Source organism: Mandrillus leucophaeus, unplaced genomic scaffold (genome assembly GCF_000951045.1).
Source record: "Mandrillus leucophaeus isolate KB7577 unplaced genomic scaffold, Mleu.le_1.0 Scaffold17, whole genome shotgun sequence".
Classification (NCBI taxonomy): Eukaryota; Metazoa; Chordata; class Mammalia; order Primates; family Cercopithecidae; genus Mandrillus; species Mandrillus leucophaeus.
This window is the reverse complement of record NW_012101698.1, coordinates 4,086,899-4,106,973: the sequence shown is the minus strand read 5'-3', so window position 1 is coordinate 4,106,973 and position 20,075 is coordinate 4,086,899. Positions and strand designations below refer to the sequence as shown.

Genomic DNA, 20,075 nt, shown 5'->3' with positions numbered 1-20,075 from the left:
CACCTGTAGTCCCAGCTACCTCGGGGGCTGAGGCAGGAGGATCCCCTCAACCTGGCGAGATCAAGGTTGAAGCGAGCTGGGAGATCGTGCCGCTGCACTCCAGCCTAGGTGACAAAGTGAGACCCTGTCTCAAAAAAAAATACCAAAACAAATAAACCAAAACAAAACAAAAAACAGCATCAGAGATGAGAGGTTAAAGAACAGAAAAACGAGATTTCATAAAAGTGTAAAATTTTTTTAGTCTCAGCTGAGAGCTTGAAATAAATGTTATGTGTTTTAAACATATTTACAGTCGTTTCCCCATTTTTTGTTGTTGTTGTTGGTTTTGTTTTGTTTTTGAGACGGAGTCTTGCTCTGTCACCTAGGCTGGAGTGCAGTGGCATAATCTCGGCTCACTGCAACCTCTGCCTCCCAGGTTCAAGTGATTCTCTTGCCTCAGCCTCCTGGGAAGCTGGGACTACAGGCGCGCGCCACCAGGCCCAACAAATGTTTGTATTTTTAATGGAGACAGCATTTCACCACGTTGGCCAGGCTGGTCTCAAACTCCTGACTTCGTGATCCGCCTGCCTTGGCCTCCCAAACTGCTGACCACAGGTGTGTGCCACCGCATCCAGCCCCCTCCCCATGTTTTAAAGACACTTCCAAAAGTTCCAAGCAGACTTTACCAATAAAGGTAAAAATTAAATCTTACTTTTCTGCAGCAAGAAAGATTCCAGATGCACAGTCTGCTTTAAATTCTGGCTCACAGGAATCCAGAAAATAAAGTAATTCTTTCATCATGCCTCGGATATTATTCCCATTTACCAGGGCAAAACTCAATTCCATTGCACGCCTTGCAAAAGGGAAAAATTAAAAACAGTTACAAAATTTATAGTGGAAATGAAACAAAGACCCAGGTATGTACTCTGTGAACACCAAGCACTGCCAGATGTGCTAACGTCCTTGCACAATCTTGTGATCCCAATCTTTGCACACAAAATAACCAAGGAGATGTATTTTTATGTAATCAAAGTTAGTTTTGATATTAATCTTCATGCAATATTTTTCCTCAAAAGTCCCTATGAGATACCAAGGAGATGTATTTTTATGTAATCAAAGTTAGTTTTGATATTTTGAATCTTCATGCAATATTCTTCCTCAAAAGTCCCTATGAGATATACCACTAAACTCCAAACATGCAGTTTGGGTTCAACAGGCTGTTCTACAGATGTGGAAGTTAGAATACCTAAGAGTCTCAAAAAGAGGGGCAACAAATGTATTACCCAATAATAATACCTATCTGCCTCATTCCTTAAAAATGTGACATGTGAAGTCACCATATTCTACTTTTATTACACCCCACTCTGTCCAAAGATGATGTAACATAGTTTCTATCAAAAGGTATGCAGAAATTCAGACTAAAAACTGAATTCAAGGCCGAGCACAGTGGCTCACACCTGTTTTCTCACCCCTTTGGGAGGCCAAGGTGGGCGAATCACCTGAGGTCAGGAGCTTGAGACCAGCATGGCCAAAATGGTGAAACCACTTATGTACTAAAAATACAAAAATTACCCAGGCATGGTGGTGGGTGCCTGTAGTCCCAGCTACTAGGGAGGCCAAGGTAGGAGAACTGCTTGAACCCGGAATACAGAGATTGCAGTGAGGCAAGGGACTCCAGCCTGGGCAACAGAGTGAGACTCTGTCTCAAAAAAAAAAAAAAAAAAATTTCGAAGGGAAAATGAGGGCCTTGAGAAGGAAAAAAAATGGCATGTGCTATAAGGACAAATAAGAGTTTCTATAACTGCCTATTCAAAGTTGGCAATGAAGTGAAAAATAGGAATGTTTAACATGTAAAAGTTGTAAGGTTACTATATGCATCTTTCCATACTTGGTCAATAATATCAAACACTGTATGTACACTGACTTTCAAAAGTAACAACTTAGGCTGGGCACAGTGGGTCACGCCTGTAATCCCAGCACTTTGGGAGGCCAAGGCGGGCAGATCACCTGAGGTCAGGAGTTCAAGACCAACCTGGCCAACATGGCAAAACCCCGTCTCTACTAAAAATATAAAAATTAGCTGGGTGTGGTGGCAGGCGCCTGTAATTCCAGGTACTTAAGAGGCTGAGACAGGAGAATCGCTTGAACTCAGAAGACGGAAGTTGCCGTGAGCCAAGTTCGCGCCACCACACTCCAGCCTGAGCAACAGACCAAGACTCCGTCTCCAAAAAACAATAAAAAATTAACAAGTAGCAGATACTTTCATCTTAGCTAAGCTAACATATAAGTAGCAAAAATTCAATCCTTAGATATAATAACTTATAGGGTGCTTATGTAATTTACATATATTAATTCAATTTATCCTGCATAACCCTATGAAGTGGTTGCCCTTCTATCTGCATTTTACTTATGAGGCAATTGAGGCACTGAAAGTTTAAGTAATTTGACCTCGTCTATCAAAGGCAGAGTCAGAATATGAAATGAGGCAGTCTGGCTCCAGAATCTAAGCTCTTACTGTTATATATCCTGTCAAAGAGACACAGGTTTCACTTCTTTTGAAATTCACAACCCAGTAATGAGCTAGAGAGAAACAACACAAAAAGAGTCAGAAGGCTACTATCTATTCCCAGGACTGCCCCTTACAAGGATTAAGGTTTAGGTTAAGTCATTTGATCCCTGTGGGACTGAATTTTAACTAACCTGTTAATTAGGGATAGAAGTAGTTGCTTAGGCTCTCTCATTGGCTTGCTCTGAGAACCCACTGAGAGGGTACTTAAAAAATCTTTTGCAAAGTGCTACATAAAAGTTGGTGTTATTAAGTTTAGGTCTTATCTATAGATTGCTCAAGTACTTAGCGCCTTTTATTTGTACCTGTTCTGTGTAAATCAAAGGAACTCAGCATCAATAAATGTTTGTTGACTGAATGGTTTCAGAGATCGCTTTAAATATACTTTGTTCTAGATTTGAACATACAACCAAAAGTTCAGAGGCCAACTTTAGCTAGGTTCTACAAACACCTAGAGTTCTAAGAAGAGATCCAGTAGAATTACTCCATTAAGGGAAGGGATTTATGCTTTTTGAGAGTGCTATCTGCTGCCTAACAGTCATTTCAGGATACACTGTTCTAAGAAACACGCTGCCTTCAGGATCCTGGGGGGTAAGTACTGTGAAAAACGTGTGCTGTCAGCAGTTTGAGTGTCAGCATTGTGATAAGACACTTAGCCGATGGATCACTCCGTACTTTCATCCTCCAACACACAAAGCACAGTACCTCCCTTAGGTAAACTTTTGCCAAGATACTCTGTGCCTGTTATACTTATCAAAGAGCCAAGGACAACTTCAGTGTGCACTTAAGTATTCTTATTGGCCTCCTTAATAACCTAAACTTCTCCCTGCCAATCCTTTCTAAAAAAGGATTCACTCAGCAGAGTCCATCTATGAACACAATGACTAAATACACAAATGTCAACACTCTTGCTCTGAAAACTATTACAAAGTATCACATGGCAGGGGCACAGAACTATCAATAATCTGTCACTCAATTTACCAAAAGCACTAGACTGAGAAAGGCTCTCAGTTTGTTACCGTTTTATTGAGACATCCAAATCTTTAAGACAGTCCACAATTGTGCTTCTGTGCCTCTGTACTGCATTATGATCTGTCTGTACAGTCTTCAACAAAGATGTCAGAGCCACGTATCTAGATGAAACAGTTGCAAAATAACAGAGTTAAAATGTAAAATTCGGGATAGTTTTTCTCTGTTTAAATAATAGAAAGACGTCTAATGGATAAGAGAAAGCACACATTTTTAAATATTTAAAAGAAAGTTAGTGAGCATAAAAGTAACATTTCAAAGGTATAAGCGATACCATAATCTAAAATAACAGCAACCAGGAGAAGCTCTGGATTTTAGATTTGCATTCATGGTCAAGTCCATTTAAACTTAAAAGTAGGCCGGGCATGGTGGCTCACACCCGTAATCCCAGCACTGTGGGAGGCCAAGGCGGGCGGATACCTGAGGTTAGGAGTTCAAGACCAGCCTGGCCAACATGGTGAAACCCTATCTCTACTAAAAATATAAAAATTAGCCGGGCACATGGGTGTCAGGTGCCTGTAGTCCCAGCTACTTGGGGGGCTGAGGCACGAGAATTGCTTGAACATGGAAGGCTGAGGTTGCAGTGGGCTGAGATCACGCCATTGCACCCCAGCCTGGGCGACAGAGCAAGACTCTGTCTCAAAAAAAATAAAATTGGGGCTGGGCGCAGTGGCTCAAGCCTATAATCCCAGCACTTTGGGAGGCTAAGGCAGGCGGATCATGAGGTCAGGAGATTAAGACCACCCTAGCTAACACGGTGAAATCCCGTCTCTACTAAAAATACAAAAAATTAGCCGGGCGTGGTGGCATGCGCCTGTAGTCCCAGCTACTCAGGAGGCAGAGCTTGCAGTGAGCCGAGATCATGCCACTGCACTTCAGCCTAAGCAACAGAGCGAGATTCTATCTCAAAAAAAAAATAAATTAAATTAAATTAAATATAAAATAAATAGAAGTGATTGACTCAATTCTTTTAAAGTTTTCCAAACAGTAAAACAAAGAGAGCATATAATATGCCTTTTAAGACTGCCTTTGCCCCATAATACAATTTTAATTTTACCATTTGAGTTTTCTCTGCTTTTATATGATACTGGTACCAAAACTGCCTCTATAAAAATTTGAGTTTAAAATCCACGTGTTTAACTTAGTATGTTAAGATTTAAAATTTTACTCATGTATTTATTTTTTAATAGAGATGGAGTCCCCCGCTATGTTGCCCAGGCTGGTCTCAAACTCTTGGGCTCAAGCGTTCCTACCACCTTAGCCTACCAAAGTGCTACTTAGTATTACAGGTGTGAGCCACCGCGCCTGGCAATCCAAGTGTTCTTTAGAAGGAGAAGATAATTCAGGATGCCACAATAATTATTTCCACATCTTTTTTTTTTTTTTTGAAACAGGGTCTCAGCCAGGTGCAGTGGCTCACTGCCTGTAATCCCAGCACTTCAGGAGGACAAGGCAGGTGGATTACCTGAGGTTAGGAGTTAGAGACCAGCCCAGCCAACATGGTGAAACCCCGTCTCTACTAAAAATACAAAAAACTAGCGGGACGTGGTGACATGCGCCTGTAAACCCAGCTACTCGGGAGACTGAGACAAAAGAATTACTTGAACTCGGGGGGCAGAGGTTGCAGTGAGCCAAGATTGCACCACTGCACTCCAGCCTGGGCAACAAGAGCAAAACTCTGTCTCAAGAGAGAGAAAAAAAAAACAAAAACAGGGTCTCATTCTGTCACCTAGACTGGAATGCAGTGGCATGATCACGGCTCACTGCAGCTTCAACCTCCTGGGTTCAGGTGATCCTCCCACCTCAGCCTCCAGAGTAGCTGGGACTACAGGTGCACACCACCAAGCCACCTGGCTCATTTTTGTATTTTTCTGTAGAGATAGGGTTTGCCATCTTGCCCAGGCTGGTCTCGAACTCATGGGCTCATGATCTACCCATCTCTGCCTCCCAAAGTGTTGGCATTACAGGTGTGAGATACTGCACCTAGCTTCCACATCTTTTCATGTTTAATATAAGAAAAACTTCTCCTGATTAGAAAAACAGGTAAGCAGGAATACGTACTACATACAGGAAAATACCAAAATAAAAGATAATACTGATCAATTCATTTACCTAAAAAACTAGCTAAAACTAGCTGGAGTTCACAAAGACATTCCAGATTTGCTACCTGAAATGTTACATTTTTCTTAATTTAGAGCAGGGGTCAGTCAACAAACTATAGCCTACCTGTAAAATCCAGGTCTCTGCTGTTTTTGTATATCAAAATATTTTTTTCATACTAGTTCCCAAGTTTGATGTAAATCAATTTTATTCAACACAGCCACACTCATCATTGACATATTGTCTATGGCTAATTTCATGCTAAGGGGCAGAGGTAAGTAGTTACCAAAGACTCCATGGCCCATAAAGTCTAAAATACTTACCATCTGACCCTTTACAGAAAAATTCTGCTGACTCCCGATTTACAGAACAAATAGGACTATATGCCATGAGACAAATCCTCAAGTCTTTACAAAACTGTAGCGTTAAGACCAGAAAAACATAAAAATTCTGAGCTGTAAGTTCTAGATATGTGACTCAATACATGTGTAATCTTGAGCAAAATCACTCTTAAAATACTGGGCTTACAATACCCAAGATAAAAGACATATTTCAGTTGACTTACCTAATATTCTTGTCATTGTTCAATAAGAAACGACCCAGGATATTTATGGCTAGGACCTAAAGAGAAATAGCATAGGTCAAAATTTAGGAAAATTAAAGTTTTATATTGTTTCCTGTGTTTAAAGGATAACTTTCTGGCCTCTGGTGCTTCACAGACTGCTAGTCAACCAAAAAAAAAAAAAAACAAACAAACTGGAGCCGGGCATGGCGGCTCACGCCTGTAATCCCAGAACTCTGGGAGGCCGAGGCCAGTAGATCACAAGGTCAGGAGTTCGAGACCAGCCTGACCAACATGGTGAAACCCTGTCTCTACTAAAAATACAAAAATTAGCTGGGCATGGTGGTGCATGCTTGTAATCCCAGCTACTCAGGAGGCTGAGGCAGGAGAATCACTTGAACCCGGCAGGCAGAGGTTGCAGTGAGCCAAGATTGTACCACTGTACTCCAGCCAGGGCAACAGAGCAAGACTCCGTCTCAAAAAAAAAAAAAGGAAAAAATCCAAAGGCAAACTCTTAAAATCATACACTAAAGGTAAGTGCTGGAAGGTCGTTTTAATGTTTTGACAGTGTTTTGTTAGTGGAAGAATAATATTAGTACAGCCTCTTTAGAGGGAAATCTGGAAATAACTATATTTAAAGTGAAAGTATATTCTCTGTTTTATCAATTTCACTTTTAGGAATTGATCTGACAAACAACTGTACATATAGACAAAAGTCTACTGTGGCACTACTGATAACTGCAAATGATAGGAGATACCCTAAAACTCCATTAATAGCAAATTTGCTAATTATACTATGGCACACCCATGCAATGGAATGTCATGCAGCCATTAAGACAGAATGCATTCTGACACATGGTTCAACCTTGAAGACATTATGTTAAATAATACGCTTATCAAAAGGATAAAAACTGTATGATTCCACTTATATGAGGTACTGTGATATGATGAAATATATACTTGGTTTTTGTCCCTGTTTCCTGGCATACAAATCCTAAATCCCTTGGAATTTCCTGTGTGACAGCAACTTTAGTTCTAATGATATGACTCTCAATGGGCTCCTCAGATAGCCTCAGAATGGAGACTAGTTGCCAGGGGAACAACCATGATATTAAAAGGTTGGAACTTTCAGTCCCATCCCCCGACCTTGGGGAGGGGAGAGATGCTGAAGGTTAAACTGATCACCGATGATTTAATCAATCATGCCTGCATAACGAGGCCTCCAAGAATCTGAAATGGACAGGGTTCAGAGGAGCTTCCAGATAGCTGAATATGTGGAGCTTCCTGGAGGGCGGCACATCTGGAGAGGGTATGGAAGCTTCCAATCCCTTCCCACATGCCTTGCCCTATACATCTCTTCCATCTGGCTGTTCATCTACATCCTTTATAACAAACCAACAAGCATAAGTGAAGTGTTTCCCTGAGTTCTGTGAGCCACTCTAGCAAACTAACTAAACCTGAGGAGGGGGTTGTGGGAACCCTGACTTACAGCTGGTTGGTCAGAAGCACAGGTCACAACCTGAGCTTGGGAGTGGCATCTGAAGTTGGGGTGGGGGGGTCAGTCTTGTGGGACTGAGCCCTCAAACTGTAGGATGTGATACCTTTTTTTTTTTTTTTTTTTTTTTGAGACGGAGTCGCGCTCTGTTGCCCAGTGGAGCGCAGTGGTGCGATCTTGGCTCACTGTAATCTCCGCCTCCCAGGTTCATGCCATTCTCCTGCCTCAGCCTCTCTAGTAGCTGGCACCTGCCACCACGCCCGGCTAATTTTTTTGTATTTTTTTTTTTTTAGTAGAGACGGGATTTCACTGTGTTAGCAAGGATGGTCTCAATCTCCTGAACTTGTGATCCACTCTCCTCAGCCTCCCAAAGTGTTAGGATTACAGGCCCGCAACCAGCGGGATGTGACACCTTATCTCCAGGGAGACAGTGTCAGAACTGAATTCAATTAGAGGATACCCAGCTGGTATCCACCAGAAAACCGCCTGATGTATAGGGAAATAGCCCCAACACATATGGTGTCAGAAGTGAAATGTTGGAGCTGGACATGATGGCTCACATTACTCGGGAGGTTGAGGTGGGAGGATTGCTTGAGGCCAGGAGTTCAAGATCAGCCTAAACAACCGAGACAGACCCTGTCCCTAAAACAAAACAAAAAAGAAGTGAAGTGTTGAATGACTCTGTGAGGGTAGACAGTAAAGAGTAGAAAAAACATTTTGGGTTTTTTCCTTATATCTCTTCAGAGGTACCTGAGAGTAGTCAAATTCATAGACAGAAGTAGAATGGTGGTTGCCAGGGACTAGAGGTAGTTACAGCATGGAGAGTTATTGTTTAATGGATATAGACTTTAAGGCAAAAAAGTTCTGGAGATAAACTATAGTACTGGTTACACAACAAGATGAGTGTACTAACTGTTCACTTAAAAATGCTGAAAATGGTAAATTTTGTGTTATATATATTTTATCACAATTAAGAAAAAAAGAACAAGACTTATCTCTATACATGAATTTGGAACTGGCTCCAAGATAATGTTAGGTGAACAAAGTACGGTGCAGAACAATATATATGCTATGTTACCATTCTGTTTGAAAGGTGCGGAGAGGAAAAGGACTTAACCTAAATTACTTTGGTTATCTGACTAGATACTATAATGCTAAAGACAAAAAGAACTGTACACAAAATATTATACTCTAGTACATTTGTTTTTTACAAGGCTATGGGCTAACAGTTCTAATATTAATAAATGACAAAATGAACAAATTCATGAAGGAGAAGGGACAACTCCTCTCTATAGAAGAATTCCAAATATTTAATAAGAAAAAAAATGAGGGAAATGGAAAATTTGTCATTAGAATACCATCTTAATAATTGTTGTGGGCAAGATTCTCTGGTGGATACTAAAACTGATAGGTAAAAATCTGAGGATAGGATGTTTACATAGTCTCAAAATATCTGCCAAAATATTTTTCATTACAAAGGAAAAAATAATGACTTTACAGTGGAAAGACCCAGCAGACACCATCTCAACCAAATGATCAAGGTTAACATCAACAATGATAAGACAAATATATTCACTATACTGCTACATCTAAGATCTCCCAAAGTTTATTATAATCAATGTTAAGCCTTCAGCGGGGAAGGAATGGTATTTCAGATACCAAAAACCAAGCATTCCACATTTTGCATCATTCTTTCTTAAAGTTGAGTTCCAAATGGAATACAACTCTGAAGTACTCCAGTCCAAGTCAACCATTCTAAATGAAACATTTAGGGGGGAAGAAAAGATTTAAAACGACTTACTCGCAATCCACTCTCTGACTTAATATCCATGATAGTCAAAACCGTTTCATAAAGAATAGCATTTCCTACATTTTTACTAGTCTCAGTATTAGTGGCAACCTGAAAAGACATATTGAGGGCAGTACGTAAGTGATAAAAACAATGCATCCAAAAAATATCCACAGGTAACAAGAGGCATTTTGTAATTACAGCTATGAATGAGGAAACACAAATAAAAACTGCTCCATATAACCATAATCATTCTACTCCCTGCGAAACTAAAATAAGTATTTAAGTTTGGTCTACTCACCTGTGCTAATATATCATTCATAGCTTCACTTGAATCATCATCATTTCGTCCTAAAATTCTTAATAACCGCAAAATGCGTACCTAATGTGCAAAATATGAGAGGTGTCAACAAATTATGTCTCACACAAAGAAATCTCATCTTGGTATGAAATTCAAATGACTAAATGAAGTCTTAGAACTTCATTTGGAACCATTTATTCATATCAGAAATGGTCAAAAATCAAACAGAAGAATTGAAAACATTTTCTTTAGAGAAGCTATAAATGCTTCTACATCTAATAAAGTTATTATAAGACAACCCACACTTCAGTACTCCACAGCTAAAGGATACTACCACATACTACCACCTGCAGAGCTATAGTAAATAATTCAAATAGTAAATGATTTTGACTATTAAAACTGTAATTTTAAGTGGGACACAGTGGCTCTTGCCTGTAATCCCAGTACCACGAGAGGCTGAGGTGGACAGGTTGCGTGAGTCCAGGAGTTTGAGACCAGCCTGGGCAACATGGCAAAACCCTGTCTCTACAAAATATACAAAATGAGCCAGGCATGGTGGCGTGCACCTGAAATCCCAGTTACTTGGGAGGATCACTTGACCCTGGGAGGTCAAGGCTGCAGTGAGGCAAGATTGTGCCACGGCACTCCAGCCTAAGTGACAGAGCAAGACCTTGTCTCAAAAAAAAAAAAAAAAAAAAAAAAAAGAACAAACTTGTAATTGTATCCTCATAATCTAATACAGAATTGTGTCATTATTCATTAATATAATTAATCAATTAACTACCAAATTTCTACTCAACACAAACTTTAAGAGGAAGGAAATGGTCTACTTAAAAGATATTAAATTCATATAACATTTATTTAAAACATACTTTCAACCTCACCTGCAAAAAGGGGTCACTGATACCAGAAACATCATGTTCTGGTGAATATCCGGACATGATGAGGTTCTTTAAAATACGAACTAATTGGGGCACAAGCTGCAGAGAAAGATGCATCAAAAAACAGTGAATATTGAAGAGTGTCTCATGAATAAGCAGGTCCTTTGGTTTAGAAAAAGGGTGTAAGGGTCCGAGTCCAAGCAAATTCTAGTGATTTAATATACTAGCATACTGTAGATGTTTGATCAACTTAGGAGTAAATTAGGCCAATATTCAAGAAGAAGTATGTATTTTATCTGGATAAAACCAAACCAGACTTTTTTATGCCAGAGTTATATGTGAAGATATTACAAATAATACTGGGTCAGAAAGCCTATGGGAACCAGGTAAAACAGATGCCTGTGGGGCGTACTGCATTTCTACTTCTGCAGAACTTGACATGCCTAGGTGGCAAAAACATGTTCAGTTTTCATCCATTCAAATATTTGCATATAACATGTCATCACACCAAAATACAACTGGTGATCTTATTAACATTATAGCTTTAGAACATACAACCTCAAATAGAGAAAAAAAACTCTTCTCTTAAGATAGAAGAGTTATACCCTTTTCCAACAAACAACAGGGAATACCAAAGCTGACAACAGTAATACAGTAATCAAATGGAAAAGACACATGAAAAAATTACATCTTTCATCTTAAGAGATATCAAGGCCATGAATAATTTCCTCTTCCTATTCTTAACTCATATGATACAATTCTTTTAAATTTCAGGACTTACTTACATATACAGCTTTGTGGTCTGTTTTCTTATCTTTTCAATGAGACTATACATTCCTTATAATCAGGAATTTCCTTCCTGTCCTTCCTTTACTTTATCCATTAAGAGTCCTAACACATTGTAAAGGCAATTTTACTGTCAAGCCGAAGATGTTTTAAATATTGGCACTCATTTCATTTCTGTTGATCAATTACTTGATATTAAAACAAAAGGTTTGCCACAACAGGAACTTCTTACATTTCCAACTAAAAACTCAATTTTTAGCTATATAAACAACTTTAATGACCAAAAATTAAGTTAAAAAGGGTATAAAGTGAACTGCATTGCATCTCTTTTGCAGGCAATTTTAGCTACAACTCTGCTGCAACTCAATTATTTTTTCTCACTGTATTTAGACTCTGTCCCTTCCCTACTCCCCAAGCTTAAAAGAGGATCAAGACTGAGATGAAAAGCCAAGCTATATCCAACGCATGCACTCAAACCATTCGAAACATTAAGGCCACTTCTAAATACAAGAAAACACAGTATGTATGAATTTAAATAAGTTGAGCCATAACAGTTCGGAATTAATTCTTATAAGTCACCTAAACAAAGTCTAATTTCGACAACTCCAAATAAGACAAATCTAAGCCATGGAGATCTGTAAACTCATTACATCTGTCAACTATGGGCAAAGTTATATTAGAGATAGTAATATACCTTTTAAAACCGCTTTAAATCAATATTTTTATAATAAAATGAAGACCAAGTAGTTACCAAGCTTATTTTGCACACTTCCCAATGGTCTGCTTTTTTGTACTACATATAACCCAAGTTATTTTTTATCTGGTTTATTTCTTGGAAAAGTCATTTTTCCTTGGGCTACTAAATTCAGAAATTGTTTTATCCACTGCCAAAAGGCCAGCACATCACATAAGATTACCCTGGGACACAGAGCACAAATGTCTGAATGTTCAGCATACAATTCTTGGAACCCAGTTTCATTTTTCAGACAAAAATGCAAGTTATTAAAACTGACGACAGGACAAACAAAATAAGATGACATAGGGAAAGGCTGCAGCCATGAAAATCAGTTGGTGCCCACTACTCTACCTCAAAATCCTTTTAAAATTTCAAAACTTCTATGTAAGAGTAAGTACAGGTAAGGGAGAAATAAAAGCTCTAAGTCTGAACTGAAAGCTCAGCAGTACATACAGAGCTTTTTAAAGTATGAGGTTACCCACATACTGTTCTAAAATATCTACTTCAAAAAGCAGTAGCATTTTGTGTCAAAGCTCCAGACTGATCTGGAATTGCCATCACCAAAGTCACTGGAAAACTGCTCAAAGTTTCTCAAGTAAAGATAAAGAAAAGGCAGAGAAGAAGGTTTACAATTCAGGAAAGGCTACAACTGAAATCCAAGGCTGACTTTGGAGTCAGGAGTTTAAGTGACAAAACAAAAACTAGACTAGGAAGTTAGCCAAAAATGCTAGAACAGTAACTCACAGTATTAAGCACAGCTTCAGCATTAGTATATTTTAAAAGCCACATTTGTGGATGGATACACAAAAGCTACTAAGGACCTAACGCCAGCATGCACCATCTAAAAGAGGGTTAATTCTTACCTTTTCATTCTAACATACAGCAGGATTCCAAACAGACAACAGGAACAAAACATACAAAGCAAGCATTAGGGACAGATACGGGTCTCATACTATATTACAATAATTTAATCAAGACATGAACATCTAAGGGAAAAAAAGCCAAAAAAGAACTCCTGTTAGAGCCTTACTAGATCTAAAGTACAAAGCGAGTCTTACTTATGGAATGACCAGCATCCTATAAAAGTTCAATGCATGTAACTACCCAAAGAACAGTCTTCCTCTGAGTGCTCCTTACTACTGTCTTCTAAAATTAAGTGGAGAAATAGAAATGTCCACTTTAAAATACTAGTTTTAAAAAAAAAAAATAGGCCGGGCGCAGTGGCTCACGCCTGTAATCCCAGCACTTTGGGAGGCTGAGGCGGGTGGATCACCTGAGGTCAAGAGTTCGAAACCCCGTCTCTACTAAAATACAAAACAAAATTAGCTGGGCGAGGTGGTGGGCACCTGTAGTCCCAGCTACTCGGGAGGCTGAGGGAGGAGATCACTTGAACCCAGGAGGCAGAGGTTGCAGTGAGCCGAGATTGCACCACTGCACCCCAGCCTGGGTGACGCAGCGAGACTCTGCCTCAAAAAAAAAAAAAAAAAAAAGAGGGAGAGAGAGAAGTGGGTACTTAAGATAGCTAGGACTTCCATCACAGGAGTCAATGGCCTAAAATGAACAGTAGGGGAAAAGCAATAAAAAAACTTTTAGTTTTAACCTTAAAAAAATAGAAAAGAAATTCCTGTCTTAAAAAAAAAAAAAAAAACAGGCCAGGAGCAGTGGCTCACACCTGTAATCCCAGCACTTTGGGAGGCTGAGGCGGGCTAATCACCTGAGGTCAGGAGTTCAAGACCAGCCTGGCCAACATGGTGAAATCCCGTCTCTCCTAAAAATACAAAAATTAGATGGGCATGGTGGCGCATGCGTATAATCTCAGCTACACGGGAGGCTGAGACAGGAGAATTGCTTGAACCCAGGAGGTGGAGGGTGCAGTGAGCCGAGATCGTGCCACTGTACTCCAGCCTGGGCAGTAAGAGCAAAACTCCGTCTCAAAAAAACAAAAACAAAAACAAAAACACACACACACAAAACTCCTAGTTTTAATTTGACCTCAGATTATGTTTCCTGACTCAAATGTGAAAACAGCAGATAAAACACATGAGATTCGTGTGTCTGCCAACAATGAGAGAAAACTTCTATCCTGAAAAGAAAAACACAATACTAGTGCCAGCTCTTACTTATATGCCTAAATCTGGCTTCCAGCCCAACTGCACAGCAGGGCTAGCTAAAACCCTTATTCAGATCCATAGCTTGCTTTCAAAAAAATAAATAAGTAAGAAAATCATGTACTTTTCAGGAAAATCATTTTTCAATCAAGAAAGGCTTAGGCATAGAGAATGGCACCTACCTTTCTGAAATGCGCAAGCATGTCTGGGCTTCGCTCACACATTTCTGTGAGGAGGACTACAGATGTGTGGAGGACACCTGAAAGAAAAGATAAAAGGAAAACTAAAAATGAGGCCTATTATTCAATTTTATAGAACAGGGCTTTGAGTTCCTGAAGGTCAATTCCAAAAGGATAGTTGCTACTTTTGCTTTTTAATCCCCTAAAGAATCTAAGCATTGAAGTGAACACAAAGGAGGAACTTAATAGATACCTGATTTAAAACTGGCCAAGTCAGTAAAATCGTAATGTTTTCAATAATTATGTGACCAAAATAATTATTAAAAAGTGATGACCAATACATGTGTCTCTCCATCTGAGAATATCCATAAAAACATACAATGTAAGCTAGGTATCATCTGTTCTATACTTAATCAGCTATTATCTGAGTTCTAACAGATAATTCAAGAGGCAAAAATCTTAGTAAGATTTTAAATTTCCAGATAAAACGTATCAAAACTCTGAGATTAACTGTGGATGACAAAGTAAATTTACTTGCTCCAGAGTCAGTAAAAACAATCTCACAATGCTTTTCTTTTCACTAAGTAATAAATATGTGCTCTAAGTAATTCAGTTGTTCAACAAGTATATTTGGAGCATTCTGGGCACAGCACTGAATTTGTCAAATTAAATATACCACACAATTTTTTCTCTGAGCATTTAAGACACACGAATTTTCTCTATTCAAAAACTTATTTCACTGACTTCAAATAAGAATAAAATGTTTGGGAAAAGAACAGCCACATTCCATTTAACTCCTCTGTTTTATATAAAGATTCTGAGTACCTAATACAAGCTTCCGTCAGAAATAACCCAAAAGAATTTTCACAATTTTTGAGTCAGGCAGGGTCTGGCTCTGTAGCCCAGGCTAGAGTGCAGTGGTACAATCTTGGCTCACTGCAACTTCTGCCTCCCAGGCACAAGCCATCCTCACACTTCAGCCTCCTAAGTAGCTGGGACCACAGGCATGTGCCACCACATCCAGCTAATTTTCATATTTTTTGCAGAGATGGGTTCTGACTTTGTTGGCCAGGCTGGTCCTGAGCTCAAGTGATCTGCCCACCTTGGCCTCCCAAACTGCTGGGATTACAGGCATGAACTACTACGCCCAGACGCACAAATCTTACACTCCTACCACATGATAATGAAATTTTTTCTTTTACTGTAAAATAGGCAAGAAATCAAAGGATTTTACACATGAAAATTATGGGTAGGCTCATTTGTATATTACACTAGATATTAATAACTTAATATTTTTAATATAGTAAAAGAGGACCAGAGATGAAAGATAAGTTTACTATGAAAGAATCAATCTCTAATATAAAACTAGGATATGTGAGTAGAAAGGTTTGTCAGACCAGACCTTCCTAGAAAAGTGTCTAAGGCACAGCAGAAAGGTGACTCCACTGTACTGAGAGACACAGGACTAACACAGCCTCAAGCCTTTTCTCTTTCCCTTTCTCCCTCAGTACTTCATGAATGCATCCAAATTACATTACCATGGTTCTTCTCATTCAATAAATTTTTTGTTGCTGGTAAAAACATCTCCATAAGTTCAGGAACTTTCCTGATGACATGAACAGCACATAGTGCTGCCTATAAAAAAAACAATAAAAGAACAAAAGGTTTATTTCAATTATGCCAGGGCAACCAATCTTACAAAAAAACCACCAACACAAAAATCTCACCAACTTGTTCATCCACTAGAAAAATAAAGAAGAGGTTAGATATTAGATTTACGGCTGGTCACGGTGATGGCCCACTCCTATAATTCCAACACTTTGGGAGCCCAAGGCAGGAGAATCACTTGAGCCCAGGAGTTTAAGAACAGCCTGGGCAACACATTAAGAACCTGCCTCTATTTAAAAAAAAATTAAGAGGAGGCCAGGCGTGGTGGCTCACACCTGTAATCCCAGCACTTTGGGAGGCCGGGGCGGGCGGATCACAAGGTAAAGGAGATCGAGACCATCCTGGCTGACACGGTGAAACCCCATCTCTACTAAAAATAAAATTAAAAATACTTGCTGGGCATGGTGGCATGTACCTGTACTCCAGCTGCTGGGGAGGCTGAAGCAGGAGAATGGCGTGAACCCAGGAGGTGGAGCTTGCAGTGAGCCGAGATCGCGCCACTGCACTCCAGCCTGGGCAACAGAGCAAGACTCCGTCTCAAAAAAAAAAAAAAAAAAAAATTAAGAGGAGAGAAAAGTATTTATTAACTGGTCGGGGATTTCCAGTTTATACTATTATATTAAAGAGATCTTCTGGCTCACCTCTCCCTTTTGCCTAGACAAGTAGGCAAAAACTTTCTACATTAGACTATGTATGATTAATATGAATTTATCAAACAAGTTAAACATAACTTATGTGGAGTTTTGAGGAAGTAAAAATAGATAAGGATCTCAATCTGTGATAATCATACCTCTGAGTGAGATGACTAACAGGCTAAAAAACATTACACAACTGAAAGATATATACTGTAAATGCTATAAATCTACTGTTATGTTTAATAATATCTATGTGGCCCTCAAATGACTCCGCTGACATCAAGAAAATCATGTGAAAAATACTTAGTCTCTACTAAAGATGGTCTTACTAGCTTGTTCACTGGAAAATAAAAGTACATTTAAACACTGATTTTGCATATTCCGCAAAGTAACTATAACTACTAAATGTTTGAGTCAAATACCATAAAAGTTAGATGTATTAACAAAAAAAATTTCTACAAATTCCACCCATGTTATATTTGGGAGGAAAAATATTTTTTTTTTCTAACCTGAAGGTACGTTTCATTTTAATATGATAATGAGTTTTCTGAACAAGAGTAGCTCACATATTCTTTAAGAAAAAGGACCAGCTTACAAATTAAAAAAATAATTTAACTTTGTTTGCAGCCATCATTAACTGCATATCATCCTGGGAAATGGTTTGGCCCTTTCAATGCCTCTTTCCCACACCATTAATAGAGAGGCACAGTAAATGCCAAACGGATCACAGTTTATGTTCATTTCTTGGACTTCAAAATTCCATACACTTCATTTTCAAAGGTTGTAGGGTTCAAGCAATTTTTAAAAACTCAATAAAATGTTTATATCAACAAATAAAATCAGATAGAAGAATAATTCTCTTCTATTACTAATTCATTCGGAAAGTGGGTTCTACATCACTCCCTAATAATTATCTAGGTACCAATGGAACTGCCCTTCCAGAGATACAAAGGCACTAATACAAAGATATGGGCACTAATTATTAGGACAAAAGTAAATTCATAAAAATCTGTTCATAATCACCTTGTTGTAATACTGTTTAGAATCAGATAACTTAGGAATTTGGTATGCCACCTAGGATATATCCAGTGACATTTGTTTGTTTATAAATCATTTCCTTAAAAAAAGAGGAATTAAGGTTAATATAAAATCATGTAAAATAAATTTACTGCACAGAAAAAATGACATTATCATCAGATCTTTCAAAAATTAGTAATCTGCCTTCTGATCTCCATAATACTCCCTAATCCAAACAGACATTTGGTTCATTAAGAGTTACCTTTTTTCTTAAGTAAGAGTTGGAGGTTTTCAGGAGCTTCTCTACCTCTCCTGCAAGATCTCTGCACATCTCTGAGGAGCCCATGCAGCCGAGGGTACAAAGTGCTAACCCCTGGACGAATTGCGTACTATGATTAAGATCACTGCAAAAGAAAAGAAGAAGGTAGGAACAAGCATGCTCTGCCTGGTGCTCCCCAAGAAGCAGCTTCACAATTTCAAACTAGTGCAGAATAACTCAAGATTTCTCCAATCAACAAAAACAATTAATAAAATTATTTATTGCAGAAAATGTTTATCCCAACTTTATTACATATTATCAATACAGTAAACAGACTGACCAGGCTTACAAGCCAATGTTTTCAGGTACCAAAGCAGAAGTTGTTGAAAAACATATTATCTACTGGATGTCAAAGACACACACTTTAGAAAACTCAGCAAACTTGGTGGGTGGTGGGGGGGAGCTCACACCTATAATCCTAGCACTTTGGGAGGCCAAGGCAGGCGGATAACCTGAAGTCAAGAGTTCGAGACCAGCCTGGCCAACATGGTGAAACCTCATCTCCACTAAAACTGTAAAAATTGGCTAAGCGTGGTGGCGGGCACCTATAATCCCAACTACTCGGGAGGTTGAGTAGCTACCCAGGTTCAAGAGATTCTTCTGCCTCAGCCTCCCGAGTAGCTGGGACTACAGGAGCGTGCCACTATGTCCAGTTAGTTTTGTATTTTGTATTTTTAGTAGAGACAGGGTTTCACCACATTGGCCAGGCTGGTCTTGAACTCCTGACCTCGTGATCTGCCCGCCTCGGCCTCCCAAAGTGCTAGGATTACAGGCATGAGCCACTGCACCCAGCCTCCTACAAAAATTTTAACCCTTTGCTTAACCTCTTTACGTATAAACTACTGAACTAAGAGCAATTCAAATATACTCTGGAAAGTAAATATAAACTCAGTAAATAGAAGTTCTTGATATTATATTACAAAAAAGACTTAAAAGACCAAGTAGGTGAGGCGCAGTGGCTCAAGCCTGTAATCCTAGTACTTTGGGAAGCCGAGGCGGGTGGATAATCTGACGTGAGGAGTTCAAGACCAGCCTGGCCAACATGGCAAAACCCCGTCTCTACTAAAAATACAAAAATTAGCCAAGCGTGGTGGCAGGCACCTATAATCCCAGCTACTCAGGAGGCTGAGGCAGGAGAATCACTTCCCGGGTCGGGGCGGGGAGCAGGAGAGGGCAGTGGCAGCAGAGGAGGATGCAGTGAGCCAAGATCACACCACTTCACTCCAGCCTGGGTAAGCCACTTCACTCCAGCCTGGGCAAAAGAGCGAGACTCCATCTCAAAGAAAATACAAAAAAGAACAAAGTATTTAATAGTTGTTAGAAGAAAGAAAAGTAAGACTTACTTCTTGATACAGTTGGTCATGAGAAGATGGACATCTTGTCTTTCATCTAACAGCAGCATTGCCCCTAAATAGCCAATGCGTTTGTCTGTAAATTTTTGAGAGGCAATAAGCTTGAGGCACTCCAACTGCAAAAAAGGAAAAGAAAAAAAAAAAGAAATTAAAAACTTGTTACCATAATCTAGAAAAACAATGTTTTTAACCCAGAGTCCCCAGTTGGCTAAAGTACAAACGTGTTTCATCAAACTACCTAACTCTTTTCTTTTTTTTGAGATGGAGTTTCACTTTAGTTGCCCAGGCTGGAGTGCAACGGCACGATCTCAGCTCACTGCAACCTCAGCCTCCCAAGTTCAAGCCATCCTCCTGCCTCAGCCTCCCGAGTAGCTGGGATTACAGGAATTAGCCACCACACCTGGCTCATTTTTCTATGTTTAGCAGAGACAGGGTTTCACCATGTTGGTCAGGCTGGTCTCGAACACCTGAGCTCTGCTGATCCACCTGCCTCGGCCTCCCAAAGTGCCGGGATTACAGGCGTGAGCCACCATGTCTGTGCCTGGCTTTTTCTTTTTCTTTTTTTTTTTTTTT

General features: G+C 39.4%; 1 protein-coding gene across 2 annotated transcripts in view; it reads right to left on the bottom strand.

Annotated features, from left to right (window-relative positions):
* The window catches only part of AP1G1 (adaptor-related protein complex 1, gamma 1 subunit), a 90,784-nt gene that overhangs the window by 26,697 nt on the left and 44,012 nt on the right, over window positions 1-20,075 (bottom strand). The window contains exons 3-13 of one of the 2 annotated variants that reach the window (XM_011976736.1): window positions 19,494-19,618; window positions 18,094-18,235; window positions 16,050-16,146; window positions 14,515-14,591; window positions 13,088-13,096; window positions 10,706-10,801; window positions 9,822-9,902; window positions 9,533-9,631; window positions 6,240-6,295; window positions 3,565-3,678; window positions 692-832 (exon numbers count right to left, since the gene is read on the bottom strand). In XM_011976736.1, coding sequence (XP_011832126.1) covers window positions 692-832; window positions 3,565-3,678; window positions 6,240-6,295; window positions 9,533-9,631; window positions 9,822-9,902; window positions 10,706-10,801; window positions 13,088-13,096; window positions 14,515-14,591; window positions 16,050-16,146; window positions 18,094-18,235; window positions 19,494-19,618 — 1,037 coding nt within the window. The remainder of the gene's footprint in view (window positions 1-691; window positions 833-3,564; window positions 3,679-6,239; window positions 6,296-9,532; window positions 9,632-9,821; window positions 9,903-10,705; window positions 10,802-13,087; window positions 13,097-14,514; window positions 14,592-16,049; window positions 16,147-18,093; window positions 18,236-19,493; window positions 19,619-20,075) is intronic. The other variant, XM_011976737.1, reaches the window with a different exon arrangement.